General features: G+C 39.1%; 2 protein-coding genes across 2 annotated transcripts in view; both read left to right on the forward strand.

Annotated features, from left to right (window-relative positions):
* Positions 1-4382, forward strand: part of LOC113012995 (piezo-type mechanosensitive ion channel component 2) — a 35092-nt gene extending 30710 nt beyond the window's left edge. Inside the window, exons 50-56 of the mRNA XM_026153485.2 lie at positions 133-321; positions 578-670; positions 1152-1321; positions 2519-2635; positions 2908-2987; positions 3094-3319; positions 3422-4382. Coding sequence (XP_026009270.1) covers positions 133-321; positions 578-670; positions 1152-1321; positions 2519-2635; positions 2908-2987; positions 3094-3319; positions 3422-3677 — 1131 coding nt within the window. The 3' untranslated portion in view covers positions 3678-4382. The remainder of the gene's footprint in view (positions 1-132; positions 322-577; positions 671-1151; positions 1322-2518; positions 2636-2907; positions 2988-3093; positions 3320-3421) is intronic.
* Positions 4383-9775: 5393 nt separating this feature from the next.
* Positions 9776-14480, forward strand: LOC113013689 (PRELI domain containing protein 3B-like). The gene is made up of 6 exons (XM_026154793.2): positions 9776-9990; positions 11225-11393; positions 11515-11604; positions 11823-11893; positions 12081-12183; positions 12298-14480. Exons 1-6 carry the CDS (start codon positions 9791-9793, stop codon positions 12412-12414), a joined length of 750 nt encoding a protein of 249 aa, XP_026010578.2. The 5' UTR covers positions 9776-9790; the 3' UTR covers positions 12415-14480.
* The last annotated feature ends 1013 nt before the right edge of the window (positions 14481-15493 follow it).

Consider the following 15493-nt stretch of genomic DNA (forward strand, 5'->3'; position numbering starts at 1 on the left):
GAGCTACCAGAACTCTTTGCTTACCTTTATAAATTTATGATGCAGGAAAATTGAGACGAGCTGTTGAAATGGCACGTCTTTATCCAGTGGACTGAATAACTTTTGATGGTAATCTATTCGTAATTCTTCCAGAAATTCCCCCACCCTCCGGGGCAGAAGAAGAAGAAGGTGGTGAAATATGGAATGGGAGGTTTCATCATCTTTGCTCTCATCAGCATCATCTGGTTCCCACTGCTCTTCATGTCACTGGTCCAGTCAGCAGCCGGAGTGACCAATCAGCCTTTAGACGTCTCCATCCAGCTCAGCATCGCAGGATACGAGGTCAGAATCGATACATCATATTTTGTGTTCATTATACTTTTTCTCCACAAAAAAATGTTATGGTTACTAATATTATTTATAAAGTTTGTGCTTCCTTCTAAGGTGAAACGGCAAAGTCACGGTGCATGGAAAACTAAATTCATATTTGCTATCATTAAACACAAGAAACATGACTTCCCTGCAATAGTGTCATGGTTTATGTGTATGTGTGTGGACATGTGTTAATTCTCTGCTGCATCTTTGTGTGTTCTCACAGCCTTTGTTCACTATGAGCGCCCAGGAGCAGAACTTGGTGCCTTACACAGAAGCAAAATTCAACAGGCTCACCAAAGTTTATGCGACTCATCCAGTGAGACACAGTTTATTCTACTGTAAATAGAAACAAATACATAAAGCATCAAAACTCCACTCAATCTGGTTCTTTAACAGAATACATTAACCTCGAAAACTATAAAACAAATTCATGAGCTCAGTCCTAGCTGTAATAATACCATCTATGACCACAGGAGGGAGCAGTCATTTCGGGTATTAGAGCAGAAAACCAGAACACCTGTAGAAATACATTACTGTCCAGCATTTCTTACACAATATCCATTACAAGAAGATATAACTTCGGGTGGTCAGATGACACTACACTTATTACATTCATTATTCATTATTAACTCTCTACATGGACTCACTGTGCCATATTGAAATAGAGTTTATGCTGTGTTTGTATTATATAACACTAGTTGATGTTGAAATATCATTATCCAAATTCACCAGAACACTGCAGCGGCATTTGCTGAAATAACCTAGGAAATCTAATCATCTCTCAATCACTCTCTCAGTCTGCCATGCAGTTCATCATGAACTATGAAGCTGAGGACATTCTTGTTGCTAAGATCAAGAGCGATGCCAGTTTACTGTGGACCATCAGCCCAGCCAGTCGAACGGCCATGATCCAGGAGCTCAGCAACTCGTCTCACATATACATGACCTTACGCTGGACACTGATCAGGTCAGGCTGTGTGTGTGTGTATCTTTCACCTTCAGATCATTTCTGCTTAGTATTTTTGTCAGCTAGTTGAGACAAAGAAAGAAAATTTATTTTTCTTAAAAGTAATTTAACCATCAAAGATATGGACACCGTCATAGCAAATTCACCCCAAAGTCAGAGCATGCAATGCTCAGGGAAGAAAAAAAAACCAATGACTACATCTCAAACTCTACAGACCTCAGTTAGCATGTTAGATGTTAAAGTTCATGACAGTAAAAATACAAATAGACTGAACAAGTATGGCTTGTTTGGAAGCATCTACTCTCTAAAAAGAACAAGGCGCCACAGCAAGAAGACTTCTGCAACAATGTCCTTTATTGTTACAATGAGAGAAAACCAAATGCATCAGCAAAAACTCCTCATACTAACTGTCAAGCATAGAGGAGGGGTGATGATTTGGGCTTGTTTTACAGACACAATCATTGAGCAAACCATTAACTCCTTTGTATACTTTGCTATCCAGAGGACTTCATGGTAGATTCAAATGTAAGGCTATTGTCCCAAACTGGGTTGTGCAATAGGACAATGATCCCAAGCACAGTAGCTAATCTACAAAATAAAAGAATTAGGTTGTTACAGTGGCCCAGTCAGTGGCTTCATAGTGTAGTGGTTAACTAAATTGTCGGACACATGTAAGATGGGAGGAGACATGTCTGTGTTGGTTTTCAGTAATGCAGGTCATGTTAGTAATAGCAGCCTTAAGACAGTGGGAGCAGACACAAATCCATGAGAGGAGCGCTTGTTGCAATGGGCCATTCAAAGTCCAGATTTCAGATTGAAATACTACGATAGGACCGTGAATGAGCTCAATAGAATACTTATTAACCTCAATATACTGAAGCAATGTTTACATTAAAAGAGTCAACCATAATTCCTCCACATGTGAAAGACCGCTAAAGTCATAGAGAAAATGAACTTGCTGCTAAAGGTGGGTTATACAAAGTACTGAACCAGAGGGTGTACTTACTTTTTCACATGACTGTAGTTATACTGTCATATCAACTTCAAAAATCTGGGAAACTAGCCCATTGTTTCTTATTACTTGATATTTTCTGCTAACTTTATTTAAGCACTTGCAATTTCACATCATTTGCCTGCACTTTGCACCAGTGCAAATAACACTTAAAATGACACCGGAAAATATGTTCCTCTCCTAAGGAATGCGTCCATATCAATGAATGCAGAGACCGTGGGAGAGCACACTGTGAAGTTTGACGACAAAACCTTGAGGGAAGGGATTGTGCGAATGCTTAAAGGCAACAGCAGCAGACCTGTGTGAGTCTCAGTCAAAACACAATCAGATGGTTTATGCATGCTTTATTATTGTGTTTTATTCAGGTGATGAAGTATTTGTAAATGTAAATCAAACAGAAATGTAGAAAATGTGGCTCTGCTGCTCTTCTTGTCCCTATAGCACATAGAAGGTTAAACATCAAACTAAATTTAATGTAAGGGAACTCAGGCAGCCCTGGAGAGCTCCAGTGTACAACATTAGTGAATGTTTTGAAATTTTTATGGTGTTAATCTGAGTTTTCTTGTCTCTCTAGGATTATTGATTCTCTGCTGCCTAAATTCATCAGGGGTCCCAAAGGACCTGAGTCCAAAATGGGAACCAGGATGAAAGTAGGTTAGTTACTCTTTGTATTTTTTACCTGATCAAAGCAGGTCAGTCTCATTCCTTGTTGTTGGTGTATAAAACATGCACTTTGCTTTAAACCCATATCATCTCTTAGACTTGACAGACCGTCCAGACCTTCAGGCGCTGGCTTTCTTCAGGCCCATGTCAATCCAGCTTCAGCAGGTCAATGGGACGTCAAAGAAGGAGGCAGATCAGTGGTGGGTGGTGGAAGAGTGCTCCCCAGTTGTCACGTCCTCCGAGCACAAATGTCAAAGCATCGAGTTAGTGGTGTTCAGCGATAAAGTCAGCCCCTCCAGTCTGGGGTTTTTGGCCGGACACGGGTAGGTAACAAGACATTTTAACTGCATCCTGACAGGAAATCTTTCTCATAGCTGTGGATTCATTTACACACAAAACCTGTCCTCTTTCCCTCTTCACGACAGCATCGTGGGTCTTTACATGTCAGTGGTGCTAGTCATCGGAAAGTTTGTCAGGGAATTCTTCAATGGGATATCCAGGTCCATCATGTTTGAGGAGCTACCATGTGTCGACAGAGTCCTGAAGCTTTGCACAGACATTTTTGTGGTTCGTGAGACGGGAGAGATGGAGCTAGAAGAGACACTGTTTGAGAAGCTCATCTTCCTCTATCGATCACCAGAGACCATGATCAAGATGACCAGAGAGAAGAAAGACAGCTAGGGCTCAGTGGCTTGTCAGAATGCCCATGCTTTACGCTTGTAACTTATGAAGGATGATTTCAAGTAAATAAAAAGAAAAGTACAAACGAAACATCAGCATGAATCTATTATTAGAAAATGGTCTGGCTTTATCATTAAGCTACCCTGCGTGTCCTTTCAATCATGGCCTCTGACGTTAAGTGACAGGACAAGTTGAGAAGTGTTTTTAAGCAGCTCAGTAAATCATTGCTAAAGATATGAAAGGTCAGACATCAAGATGTACCACAGCCAAAAACCTCTCATGTGACCATAAACTAGAGGTCATTAATGAGAGAGCTGCACTGTTCACTAACACTTCAATTCCTATCCAGAAAGCAAATTTGATGAATTTAAATGACCACCTACACGAAAATCTAAAAAATTAAGTGACCAAAGATCTATTATATTACCTGCCAGAAAAAAAACATTACCCTATGATCTTAACTGCATTTAAGAGTAAAAAGCCCTATTGATTTCTTTTTAATGCAATTTGTTTTCATACCATTGGTTAACGCATGCTTTCGAATTACATTTTTTACTGGTATAAAAGATGGCATCCCCATCTGACTTCTAATGACTAATATACTCATGGATCCACACACATATACCTCTGTAAATACTACATTTCTGTGTATAACTATGAAGAGTACTCCATTGCTTTATATCAAAATAAAGTGTTTGACAAAAATCATGGTCTTATTGTGCAGTACTGTAAATACCACAATAGATTCACTACAACACTACAAGGGCAAGAACACAAGGAGACAAAAGAATTCCAACATCCATCTTTAATACAATTTTGATTACAAATGAAAAGGGGGCGGGGGGTGCAGTGTCATTCAGGTCCCCAGTCTAACACATCATCTTGATGTTAACCAGCTTTTATTTTTCTTCTCCACGGTGTGCAGGACAGGTAAGCTGCAGGACCTCACAACCCATGAGAAAAAAAAATATCTACATCATGGTCAAACATCCTGGAAGGAAAGCAAAGCAGAATGGAAACATTAATGAAAAGATCCTCATAAAATGTCTTCGTAAATCTAAAACATTCAGTGACTGTAAGGTTATAGTTAAACAAATTTGAGATCTTAAACTTAAGCTGTCAGCCACAAAGGACAGTACCCATGTTAGGAGCATGCCACGTGCTCCTAAACTCTCCACGCCTGATAAAACATCTACATTTCCCCTTCAGCAGAGTTTGTCACATTTGTTAAATGCTCCTGGAGCTCACCTCACCACAATAAAACAAGTTGGTGAAATGTTGCACCAAGTCATCTAGTTCAGAGTCCTGATAAGAATGGAAACCACCACAGCACATTAGCAATACGAGCTAATAGTGACCACTACTGAAACAACCAAATAAATGCACTCAAATGCTGAATTTTAATACTCAAAAAAACTTGTGTATTATAAATCTCAATGCATACTCACGTTTCCTAAACCAATATATTCCTTTATATTTTTGATTTATTTGTTGAGAGCATTTGACTTTGTCTGAATAAAATGAACGCTAAACTGATGCACTGTTAAATTGCTATGCATTCGACAATTCAAATACGAGGCCAGCTTCACCATAACTAGACAGGACAACGATATGGAGCTTAAATGTGTGTGCAACAGTAATAATAACCCAGTACACCACTATTTGAAGGAGACACTGAAAGCACCGTCACAGCCGCCTCTCCCTGACATTCACTCTATCAGAGGGCATGAGCTGTGATCAGAACAGCGTTGGTACCTTTAAAGCTGATGAACTTACATGCTGTTTTATTTTGAGGTTTGAGGACTCTGACGTTGGACTCTGCGGCCCTTATCGCCTCGGCTTTGAACTGCGGCTTGAGGGCAGCCCGCACCGCGTTAGCGCAGATAGCGGAGAAGCGGATGTAGCTGCAGAGAGGACACACAGGTTAGCCACATGCTAAATGCTACCGACAATGATTTGTCTGTAGAGGACAAGAACAACCTCTTCTTCATTAAGAAACCACATACTATCAGAGGAAGTCCCACCTGACTCGGTATTGAGGTAATGCTACTGCCATAAATTAAACGCATACGGTGGGGAACACTAACGTTAGTAAACTTAGTATATTAGCTATGTAGCTAAATTGAGAATTTAACACTAAAAACCAACATTTTCTTTGACAGAGCATTCTGTTCTCATTTTAAACCCCGTTAAAATAAAGCAATCAACATTTACCACAAGCCATTTCATTGTAACTACATATTTATTTTTATTTTAATACCTCAGGCCTGCCTGTCTCCAGTATGCGACCATCTTGGCTGTGTTGTAGCTTCAAGGACAGGTCGGATGTCTGCGTGATGACGTATTTGACAGGCGCAAGACGTTTTTCCTCCCAGCCAATAAAACAGTTTTTGGTCGTGATTGACAGCTGGTACTTTTATTTGTCCCGCCTTCCGTGGATGAACAAAGTACCTGGCTTTTTATTGTTTACTTTGAGTCGACAGTAAATTATAAAGTTAAATTTCAATAAAATAAATAAATAAGTGGTATGGTCTGTGAATTAACAAACCCTGTTTAAAAAAGTAATTATGGGACAGCTTGCCAGGGATTTTTCTGTAATTTCACACATTTATTTCTTTTTAAGCCTAAATATTGATAGATAGTTTATTGATCCCAGAGGGGAAAATACTGTGTTACAGCAGCTGGCAGGATAAAAACCAACAACAATAATGACAACTCCCCCAATAGTGCAGCCTTGAATAAATAACTAATATAGTTCATGTAAAAGCATCACGGGTGCATAGTCAGGGCCTCATACTATGAAGGAGCAAAGACTTTACATTTACAACTGTAAAAAACCCCACAAAATATAATAATAAAAAAAGAAGTTAAATAATGAACACTAAAAAGTAAGACAGAAAATGTGCAAGGGACTAGTAAAAATTACATTAATAATTAATATGTACACAATTAAGAAAACAGCTTCAAGAAGGTATAATACAGAAAGAGTCACACTCATAGATTTATTTCATTTACTGCAGCAGCATTTCTTTATCATGGAGAAAAATGGCAGACGTACAGTTGAAATTGCACTTCAGAAAAACTTTATTAATCCAAGAGTTAAATCATCGGTTATCATAGCAGCAAATATACAAAAAACAAGAAGCACTCATATAAATGTGTGTAGAAACAGAGTTATGATAGATAAACATTAAGATAAGTGGATAAACATAGAGATATATGTGTAAATATAAATATACATATAACTATAAAAGGACAAGTACGTGTGCAAATATATGTTGTGGTGTACAAAAGTGACAAGGTGCATTGAGGTGTGATTAATTCTGCTAAACATGTGTGGATCTGACCCAAGTGGATGAAATAAAGAGTCTGAAAGCAGCGGGAAGGGACAACCTCTTCTAACGTTCCCTCAGACTGCGAGGTTAAAGTAACTTGTTGCTGAAACTGCTCTTCAGATTGTCCAGTGTGTTATGGAGGGGCCTGGAGTCATTGTCCAAGATCGCCAGCAGTCTTGCCAGCATGCTATCACTGATCACCTCCTCCAGGGTGGTGAGCTTCATGCCAACAACAGACTCTGCCTTCCTGATGAGTTTGTTCAGTCTGTTTGCGTCCTTTGCTTTGATGCCTGCATCCCAGCATGCCACAGGAAAGAAGATGGTGCTCGAAACAACAGACTGATAAAACATGTAGAGCAGCCTGCTGCATACATAGAAGAATCTGAGCCTTGGTAGAAAGTAAAGCCGGCTCAGACCCTTTTTGTAGGCAGCGTCCGTGTAGGCGGACCACTCCAGCTTGTGATCCAGCTGAACTTGTTGGATGTGACTATTTCGGCATCAGTCCCACCAATGCAGATGGGGGAGGGTCGGGATCTGTTTCTGCCAAACTCCACCACCAGCTCCTTTTTTTGGCCACATTCAGCTGCAGGTGGTTTACCTCAACCACCTCATGAAGCGGTCAATCAGTCGATATTAAGCTATCTATATTATAACGCTATATTAAGTTGATATATTAAACTATCTCAGGGATTAAATGTGCAGTTAAAGTTCTTTACACTGACAGAAAGAGGAGTTTCACTGGTCACACCTATTTAATATCAAAGCGGGCTGTTTGTGGCCTATGTTATAAATGAGTTAGACATCCCTGCCTAAATGCTCTAAACTGAAATGTATGTGTTATGTAGTTTTAAACCACTGCATATCTACACAATGTGAATGAATGCAGTGAGTTTATAGGGTGCTGATTTTAATTAAAAACAACAAGTAGAATACATTTTCCTGCACAATGAATAAAAAAGAACAAGGTCAAGCAACTTGTGGGAAAATGTGAATCTTTGACTTGAAATAATTTTGCTACTAACAAATGTTTCCCACTAACAGGTCTGACTGATGGAGAATTCCAACTCAACTACAGATAAAAATGCTTCTCTTTCTTATATCAGCTGTGCAGCCAACAGTTTCAATTTCAATCTGAAGATTTTGCCACTGTTACCATAGCAACAGACAGTAGGACTTTTCTTCATAGGAACTGTGAATATTTGGGTTATTTTTGTGAATCTTTGTACTTCATATTATTCACATAATGATGTGACTGCATGGACAGTTAATCTATTAATTAAGTCCATAGTAAATGACGATGTATGCTGTAATATCAAGTTACACAAATCTTTGAAATTATACATTTACACAATATTGGATCTAAAATCGCTGATGGCTGACCTGGAATTTATGACCTGGAATTTTTTTCTTTTAAATAATAAGATGGAAAAACCAATTAAAAAATGCAAACATTTCTTATATTTGTTGTTAATGTTCACCCAAAGTGACAAAGGAATTTGACAAAGGAACTTAAAAAAATCACAGACAATGTCTTGAATAATCAGGCCACTTTCTTCAAACTGTCAGTGCGCCCCAGGGTGGCTGTGGCTACATTGTAGCTTGCCATCACCAGTGTGTGAATGTGTGTGTGAATGGGTGGATGACAGGTTGTGTAAAGCGCTTTGGGGTCCTTAGGGACTAGAAAAGCGCTATACAAATACAGGCCATTTACCATTTACCATTCAAACTGCTGGCATACTTGTGGTTCCTAGGCTATTTAAAAGTAGAATGGGGGTCAAAGCCTTTAGCTTTTAGGCACCTGTTCTGTGGAACTAGCTCCCATTTGGATCCTGGGGACAAACACCATCTGAGTGCTTCTTCTTCACTCACCTTTTTTCAGTTGCTATGTGTTTTTACACCACTCTGCAATTAATCACGAGTTATTACTTCCTGTTAAAAGGGAGCTTTTCCTTCCCACTGTTGCTGTGATTTGATGCCATATGAATAAAATTGAATTGAACCATTACATATATATACACTTATATTTCATACATGGACCATTCATAGAAAATTATATAACGATCACTCTCTCTGGTGGCATAATCTCTTGCCATCCCTAGTACCACCATAGATTTGTACATGAAAATGTTGTTTATTAAATTAAGTTTGCATTAGCCTAGCTAAAATTGACACTGAATATAAGTTCTAAAACTAAATATACCGCAAAATGTTACCCCCCAATAAAAAATAGTTAAACATAGCATCAAATGGCTTGATTTGTTGTTGTCTGTAGCAACTAACAGTGCAGACTTCTGATATTTTGTGCAAATTTAAGCATGTAAAACTTTGATTATTTTTAATAAAAAGTGTGTGAAACTGAACTTAGACTTGTATTTCTAACTCATCCACTTCCTGTTGTGTAGCTTTCTGTGTAGCTTTTTTTTCTTTTATACTTCTTGGGCATAGTGCTTATTTATTATATAGACTACACAGTACACAACATCAAAATTCACATTTTTTATGTAACTGAAATATGTAATAATTTGGGCTTAAGCCAGTAAGAAAGTTGCAGACTATGTTTATATGAAAAATGTATAAACATGTTTATTAAAATACATCAAATTCAGAATCAGAAAGACTTTATTTATCCTGCATTTGATGTATTTTATTACAGAATTTAACACCTGCATAGGTGTAAAGAAATGGCTTTGATTTTTCCACCCTAAATTTTTTATGCCACCCTAAGAACATTTCTCTAGATCCGCCCCTGCTGCTGAGGGTCTCAGAGGTGTTTAACAAATGGATTATTCTGGAAGGGGTGCAGCAGCTCTGTCTGCCAGCAGGGGGAGCATCGCGGCTAAGACTGTTAAAGGTTTCTCACTCAGCCCCTCCTTCCTTCCTTCCTCTCTCAGTGGTCACGCTGTCATTTGTCGCCGGCTCCCGTGCTCTGACAGAAAAACGGTAAAAATGAAGATTTGGACGTCAGAGCACATTTTCAAGTGAGTATTTCTTTTTTCTTGCGGTAGTGTTTTATAAAGTATGGTTGTTAAGTTGGCTATTTCTTCTTATATAATCAGTTTTCGTGGCTCCGTGTGCAGTCTGGGCGAAGCTGCGAAGGTTGCAGATAAGTTAGATAACACGAAGGCACGCCGCTTTAGTCGAGTTACCCAACGCTTTTAGTTTATATTAGTTATGTTTAGAAATGACTTTTGACTTCCCACCGCGTTTGATGTTTACAGCTGAAGCCTGTATTTGCTACATGTATTGGTATTTGAAATTAAAGTGCCCTTTACCCGAGTTAACTTTTGTCGTTAGCTTTGTGCTGCTAACATTAAAGCTAATTTTTTCGCCTTGAATACTATGACTGTAATGATGTTTAGGTTTATTGTAACATTTCAGCCTTGGAGGACTGTTTTCAAATGCTTTCCCCGAGCCTTGGTATTTGTTACGGGATAAAGAAAAATTTAATTACCCGCGTGTTTGACATTATCGACGGGGAACGTTACATAACGACCGGTCTGTCGTTTAAACACAATAAACGGTATATAATCAGAGCATTTCTGCTCGTTTTACAGCGACTGATAAATAAAATCAGCCTGGTTGCTTAAACCCTCTACTAGAAGTTTCCAGAGAAAAGCCGTGGGTGCTGCTGCTGTGAGTCTGCGCTGTGCAGAGGGGGCGTTTCTTCTCCCGCCTGTCTGCAAACACAGACGCTATTGTGATTCACCATCAGCGATGTTGTTACATTCAAATGTCCCCATATTTGCAGAAAATAATTTTCTCCTATATTATTACCTCCTAAATTGGGTTGGGAGTTAAGCGGGTCGTCTGCTAACTTGAATGTTTGAGACAAAGCGCTGCATGAATGGATCTGACTGTTCGGAGCCACAAATGCACCACATCTTCTGCTTGCATTGCAAGATACTAAATGCACTAAACCTTTTCTCCAGCCAAACAAGTCAAATCAAGCGATGTCTATTAAATATCTGTTCTAGTTCACTTGTACACTTGTTCTGATGGAGGTAGAGATGCACAATAACGCAACTGGTCCTTTTTGTTGCTTGTAAGATGAGTGAAATACAGGCATGGTGGATTTTTAAGTAGTGTTTACCTTAGTAACCTCAGAATCTAAGATGTTTTTCCACACTGAAGAGCACACTCTCAGCAGCAAGCATTGAGTCATCTTCAGAATGTTAAATTGCCCGTTTCTAACGTTGATATCGATTCATACAGCCACCCATGGGAGACGGTGACCAAGGCTGCGATGCAGAAGTATCCCAATCCCATGAATCCCAGTGTCTTTGGTGTGGATGTTCTGGACAGAAGTGTGGACACTGAGGGACGGTTACACAGCACCAGACTGCTCAGCACAGAGTGGGGGCTCCCTGCTTTGGCCAAGTCGGTGAGTTAAAAGGATAAGAGAAATGATCGACGTGTTTTGTTCAGACTGGGTAATGTTAAGTTGTTTTTCCTTGTATCATTTCAGAATTGTATTATTTTTTTTATTTTATTGTTTCCTGCAGATGTTTGGGGTCACAAGAACATGCACGTATGTCCAGGAACATTCAGTAGTGGACCCTAAACAGCAGACGTTTGAGCTGCAGTCTACAAACGTGAGTAGGATTGACAAATACTTTTATTATGCTTCATCAATACAGACATGAAAGCCGAATTGTTATGGAAGGATGTAACTGTAACCTGATCTCTGCAGTTGTATTTACTTGTCTAATCAGCATTTCTGTCACTATAGATTTGATGTGGTTGCTATGTGTCACCTTGTGGCAGATGCTGATATAAAAAGACTGATTTCAGGTGTGTTTTGTTCTTACAGATTTCCTTTACCAACCTGGTGTCTGTGGATGAGAAGTTGACATACAAGCCACATCCACAGGACCCAGAAAAGTAAGGGACTCATTTTTATCTTTCTCATCAGTTAAATTGGAGTTAAAAAGCACAACATTAAAAAAACCCTTTATTATTGCAAAAAGGTTTTGAATGTTTAACTCCAAGATTTTTAAAAACAAAAAACTCTACAAAGAAAAAACTTGTTTCAGCTGTGTTTGTGACTTTTCTATGCTTGCATATTCAGGACAGTACTGACACAGGAGGCTTTGATCAGTGTGAAAGGCGTCAGTCTGAGCAACCACCTCGAGGGTCTCATGGCCAAGACCATATCTGTCAATGCCAGCAAGGTAAAGCTGCCTTTAAAATCCTCCTTAAACTCACCTTGATAATATAGTTACTCTTCTGATTTTAAAATCCTCATCACTGCGCGTTATAATGTGAGGCATTTGTGTCTGTTTTAGGGTCGGGAGGCGATGGAGTGGGTAATCAGACGGTTAAACACAGAAATCGAGGAGCTGACTGCCACTGCTCGCGGTACCATGCGATCCCCCATGGCGGCAGCAGTTGCAGATAAATGATCTGGATCTTCCCGGTTTGTTACTCCACCATCATGAACCGATGGGCTTCTCTGTAATTTTCCCCTCAAAGGGGACCCTCACCTCATCTGCCAACACAGCCTATTAACCACAGCCCCATCCTTCGGCCCTGCGTTTGTTTGTCATGAGATCATTGTTAGTCCTTCCTCAGCAGTCTGCGCCAACAGACTTTTACACCAGTCAGGTAGTGACGAGGAAGCATTGAGCTGATGACGGTTTAAAAACAAAAACAAAACACCACTTAAATCGGACTGCACTTGAAGCTCATATGACTTGGTTTTGTGATATGGAAACTTTTTTTAGAATTGAATTCACAGCGTGCCTCTGAATCATCTCACCAGGTTCTTCCTTTTGTCTCTCACATTTCATCATCGCTTTCAAATCTTCATAAACAAGCAGAGGATGGCTCGATTGGAGCAACTTTAATGTCAACCTTTGGATTGATTGACCATGCCGTGCACAGCAAAGCTGACTGAAATGTCTCAAAACCAAATGCTGCCATGCACACAGACTGTAAAAGAATATGAAAGTAAAGGGGAAACTGTAAGTTACAAACTGCATCAGCTTTCTGTCAGGTGGGTGGATCAGATTCCGTGTACCTTTGGGTGATGTTTTCACCATAGCAGAAACACTTTGAAGAAGTGCAACTTCCCTCAGAACATGGGTTAGACTTTGAGGTCTGATACTGATACTGCATCATAACTGTGTCAGGGGTCACAGGAGAGTGAGAGAAGGTGTTGTAGAGCAATGAAGGCAGCTTAGACTTGTTATTTAACAAACGTCTCAGTGCATTTAAACCAAGTGGAGCAGACTGTTGTTTGTGTTACTAATGCATGACTACTGGTATATATGCTACAGCTGTCAGCACAGTGGACCGGACTTTTTTTTTGGTTCTTTTTCTTCACCCACTTGTGGGTCACTGTGGTCGAGTTTTGCTTCAAGAATACTTGATTTCTGAATTCAGTTTTTTCTTACAGTGATGTGCTGTATAGTTAAGTGTTACAGTATGAGAATGTAAATACTTGAATGTTTAACTTAATTTCAGCATATATACTTTAAGTGGCGGCAAGTCCTCGAAGGGTGCAAATTAAAAAGAAGGAAAAGAAGAGTGGGCACTGAGCAATGTGTCAGGATTCACCAGTGTTTAGTGTGTTGTTGACGCTCACCAGTGTTGTGGTGCAGCCCTGCAGGGTTACGTTCAGGGTCACATTCTGTGCCTACATGAGAAATAGAAATAACCAGTTTTACACCCCAGAACGCTTTATTCTAACTTTATTTGTGGCAAATGAGCTCTGTTTTATTTGATTGTTATTTATTTTGTATTTGTAACATTTACAAAGGCTGAACTGACCAACTAAGAACTGTTGGCTTGTGATGTTGTGCAAATTTGGTGCAGTCCCTCCCCCTCTTTAAATCTTTCTTGTTTGTGTCATAGAGAACTCTCAGGTGCTACATTGTTAACAATGGCTAGTGTCCCTAATAAGTTTTTCAAAGACCACAAGGAGATGAAAGAAATGTTACATCCCTTTTTTTCTTTTCTTTTTTTGTACTTACTATAAAATGTACAAAGCTACAAATAAAGTTTACACGAGAAGGGTTGGTGGTACATCTTAAGCTTTGTACAGTGTTAAAGTGTCCCTTCTTGGATCTCAGCAGCATCACAGGTCTTCCAAGATGCTCCATGGTTAGCTTTCTGTTTCGACAGCATTACATGCATACTTCCAGTTTGACTCATCATTTAAAACAGTAACTGTCTGGTTTTCAGTTTCATCATGTGCAACCCACCTCTTGATCATTTTGTCTAAAACCTGACCCGTCCACACAGTCTCATTTCATGAAATGTGATGTTTTTCTATGGGGTACATTTTGAGAACAGTGGCTGTAAATAGGCTTGTATTGATACTTTGGTGGTGTTACATTCCAAGAATGTGAACGTGGAACAAAATCTAAAGTGTGCACACTGAAATGTTACAAAATAAAGAGATGTCATTGTTTCATGAACATGGTGTTGAGGATTTGTGTCAAAGATTAAATGGTTTTAAATTCTGTTCACTGCTGTCTGACTTTATGAATCAAACACCTCTTTTGGAATTTTCCTTTTAAAGACATTGCCCTCTGGTGGTAGAATAAATAATGCACAGTGTACTGTCACCAGCTACAATAGGATTGTCTATTAGGGTGCTTTTTTTTTTTTTGCTTTTTTTTTTTTTAACTCTATTGGTATACTCAACAGTAGTTCACCTGCTAGTTAATGCAAAAATCCAATCAGCCAACCTCAGGTAACACCTAGATGGATTTACACACGTAGATGGGCTCAAGGTGACCTGCTGAAGCTCAAACTGAGCATCATAATGAAGAAGAAAGGTGATTTAAGTGACTTTAAACAGCGTGGTTGGTGCCGGATGTGTTGATCTGAGTATTTCAGAAACTGCTGATCTGGGATTTTTCTCCACACAATGGTCTATAAGGTTTACAGAGACCGGTCCAAAAAAAAGAGTTCAGAGGAGAACGACAGACTGCTTCAAGCTGATTTGGAAGGCAACAGTAACTCAAACCACCGCTTGTTACAACAAAGTATGTAGGAGAGGATCTCTGAATGCACATCAAGGTTTTTATAGTTAACTAAAACTAAACCTAACATAAAAACGAAGAACTGAAAAGAATTAGAAGTATTTTCCTTACTGTTAGTATCTGAGTTTAGTACAAATGTTATTAGAGCTGGACTAATGAGGACACTTTTGGGTGTCTACAAAAGTCAATGAGTTAACTGCTTTAAAGAAATTCTGTGTTTTTATTGTAATATCTGTACTAGTTTTCCTAGAGCTTGCCTCTGACATATGCACTTTGTGTTATAATAATTAAAAAGACCCAAACTAACGCTGAACATTTTTAAACAATAAAAACTAAGGTGAAACAAGAAAATCCTCCCTGGAGGCAAACTGAAGCTAAACTGAACTAAAAACAAAATAATCAAAATGAAATAAAAATAAAAAACTAATTAGAAAATACAAAACTACAATAACTATGACGCACATCGCATTGAACCTTAAAACGGAAAGCT

The sequence above is a fragment of the Astatotilapia calliptera genome, chromosome 20, assembly GCF_964374335.1.
Source record: "Astatotilapia calliptera chromosome 20, fAstCal68.1, whole genome shotgun sequence".
Classification (NCBI taxonomy): Eukaryota; Metazoa; Chordata; class Actinopteri; order Cichliformes; family Cichlidae; genus Astatotilapia; species Astatotilapia calliptera.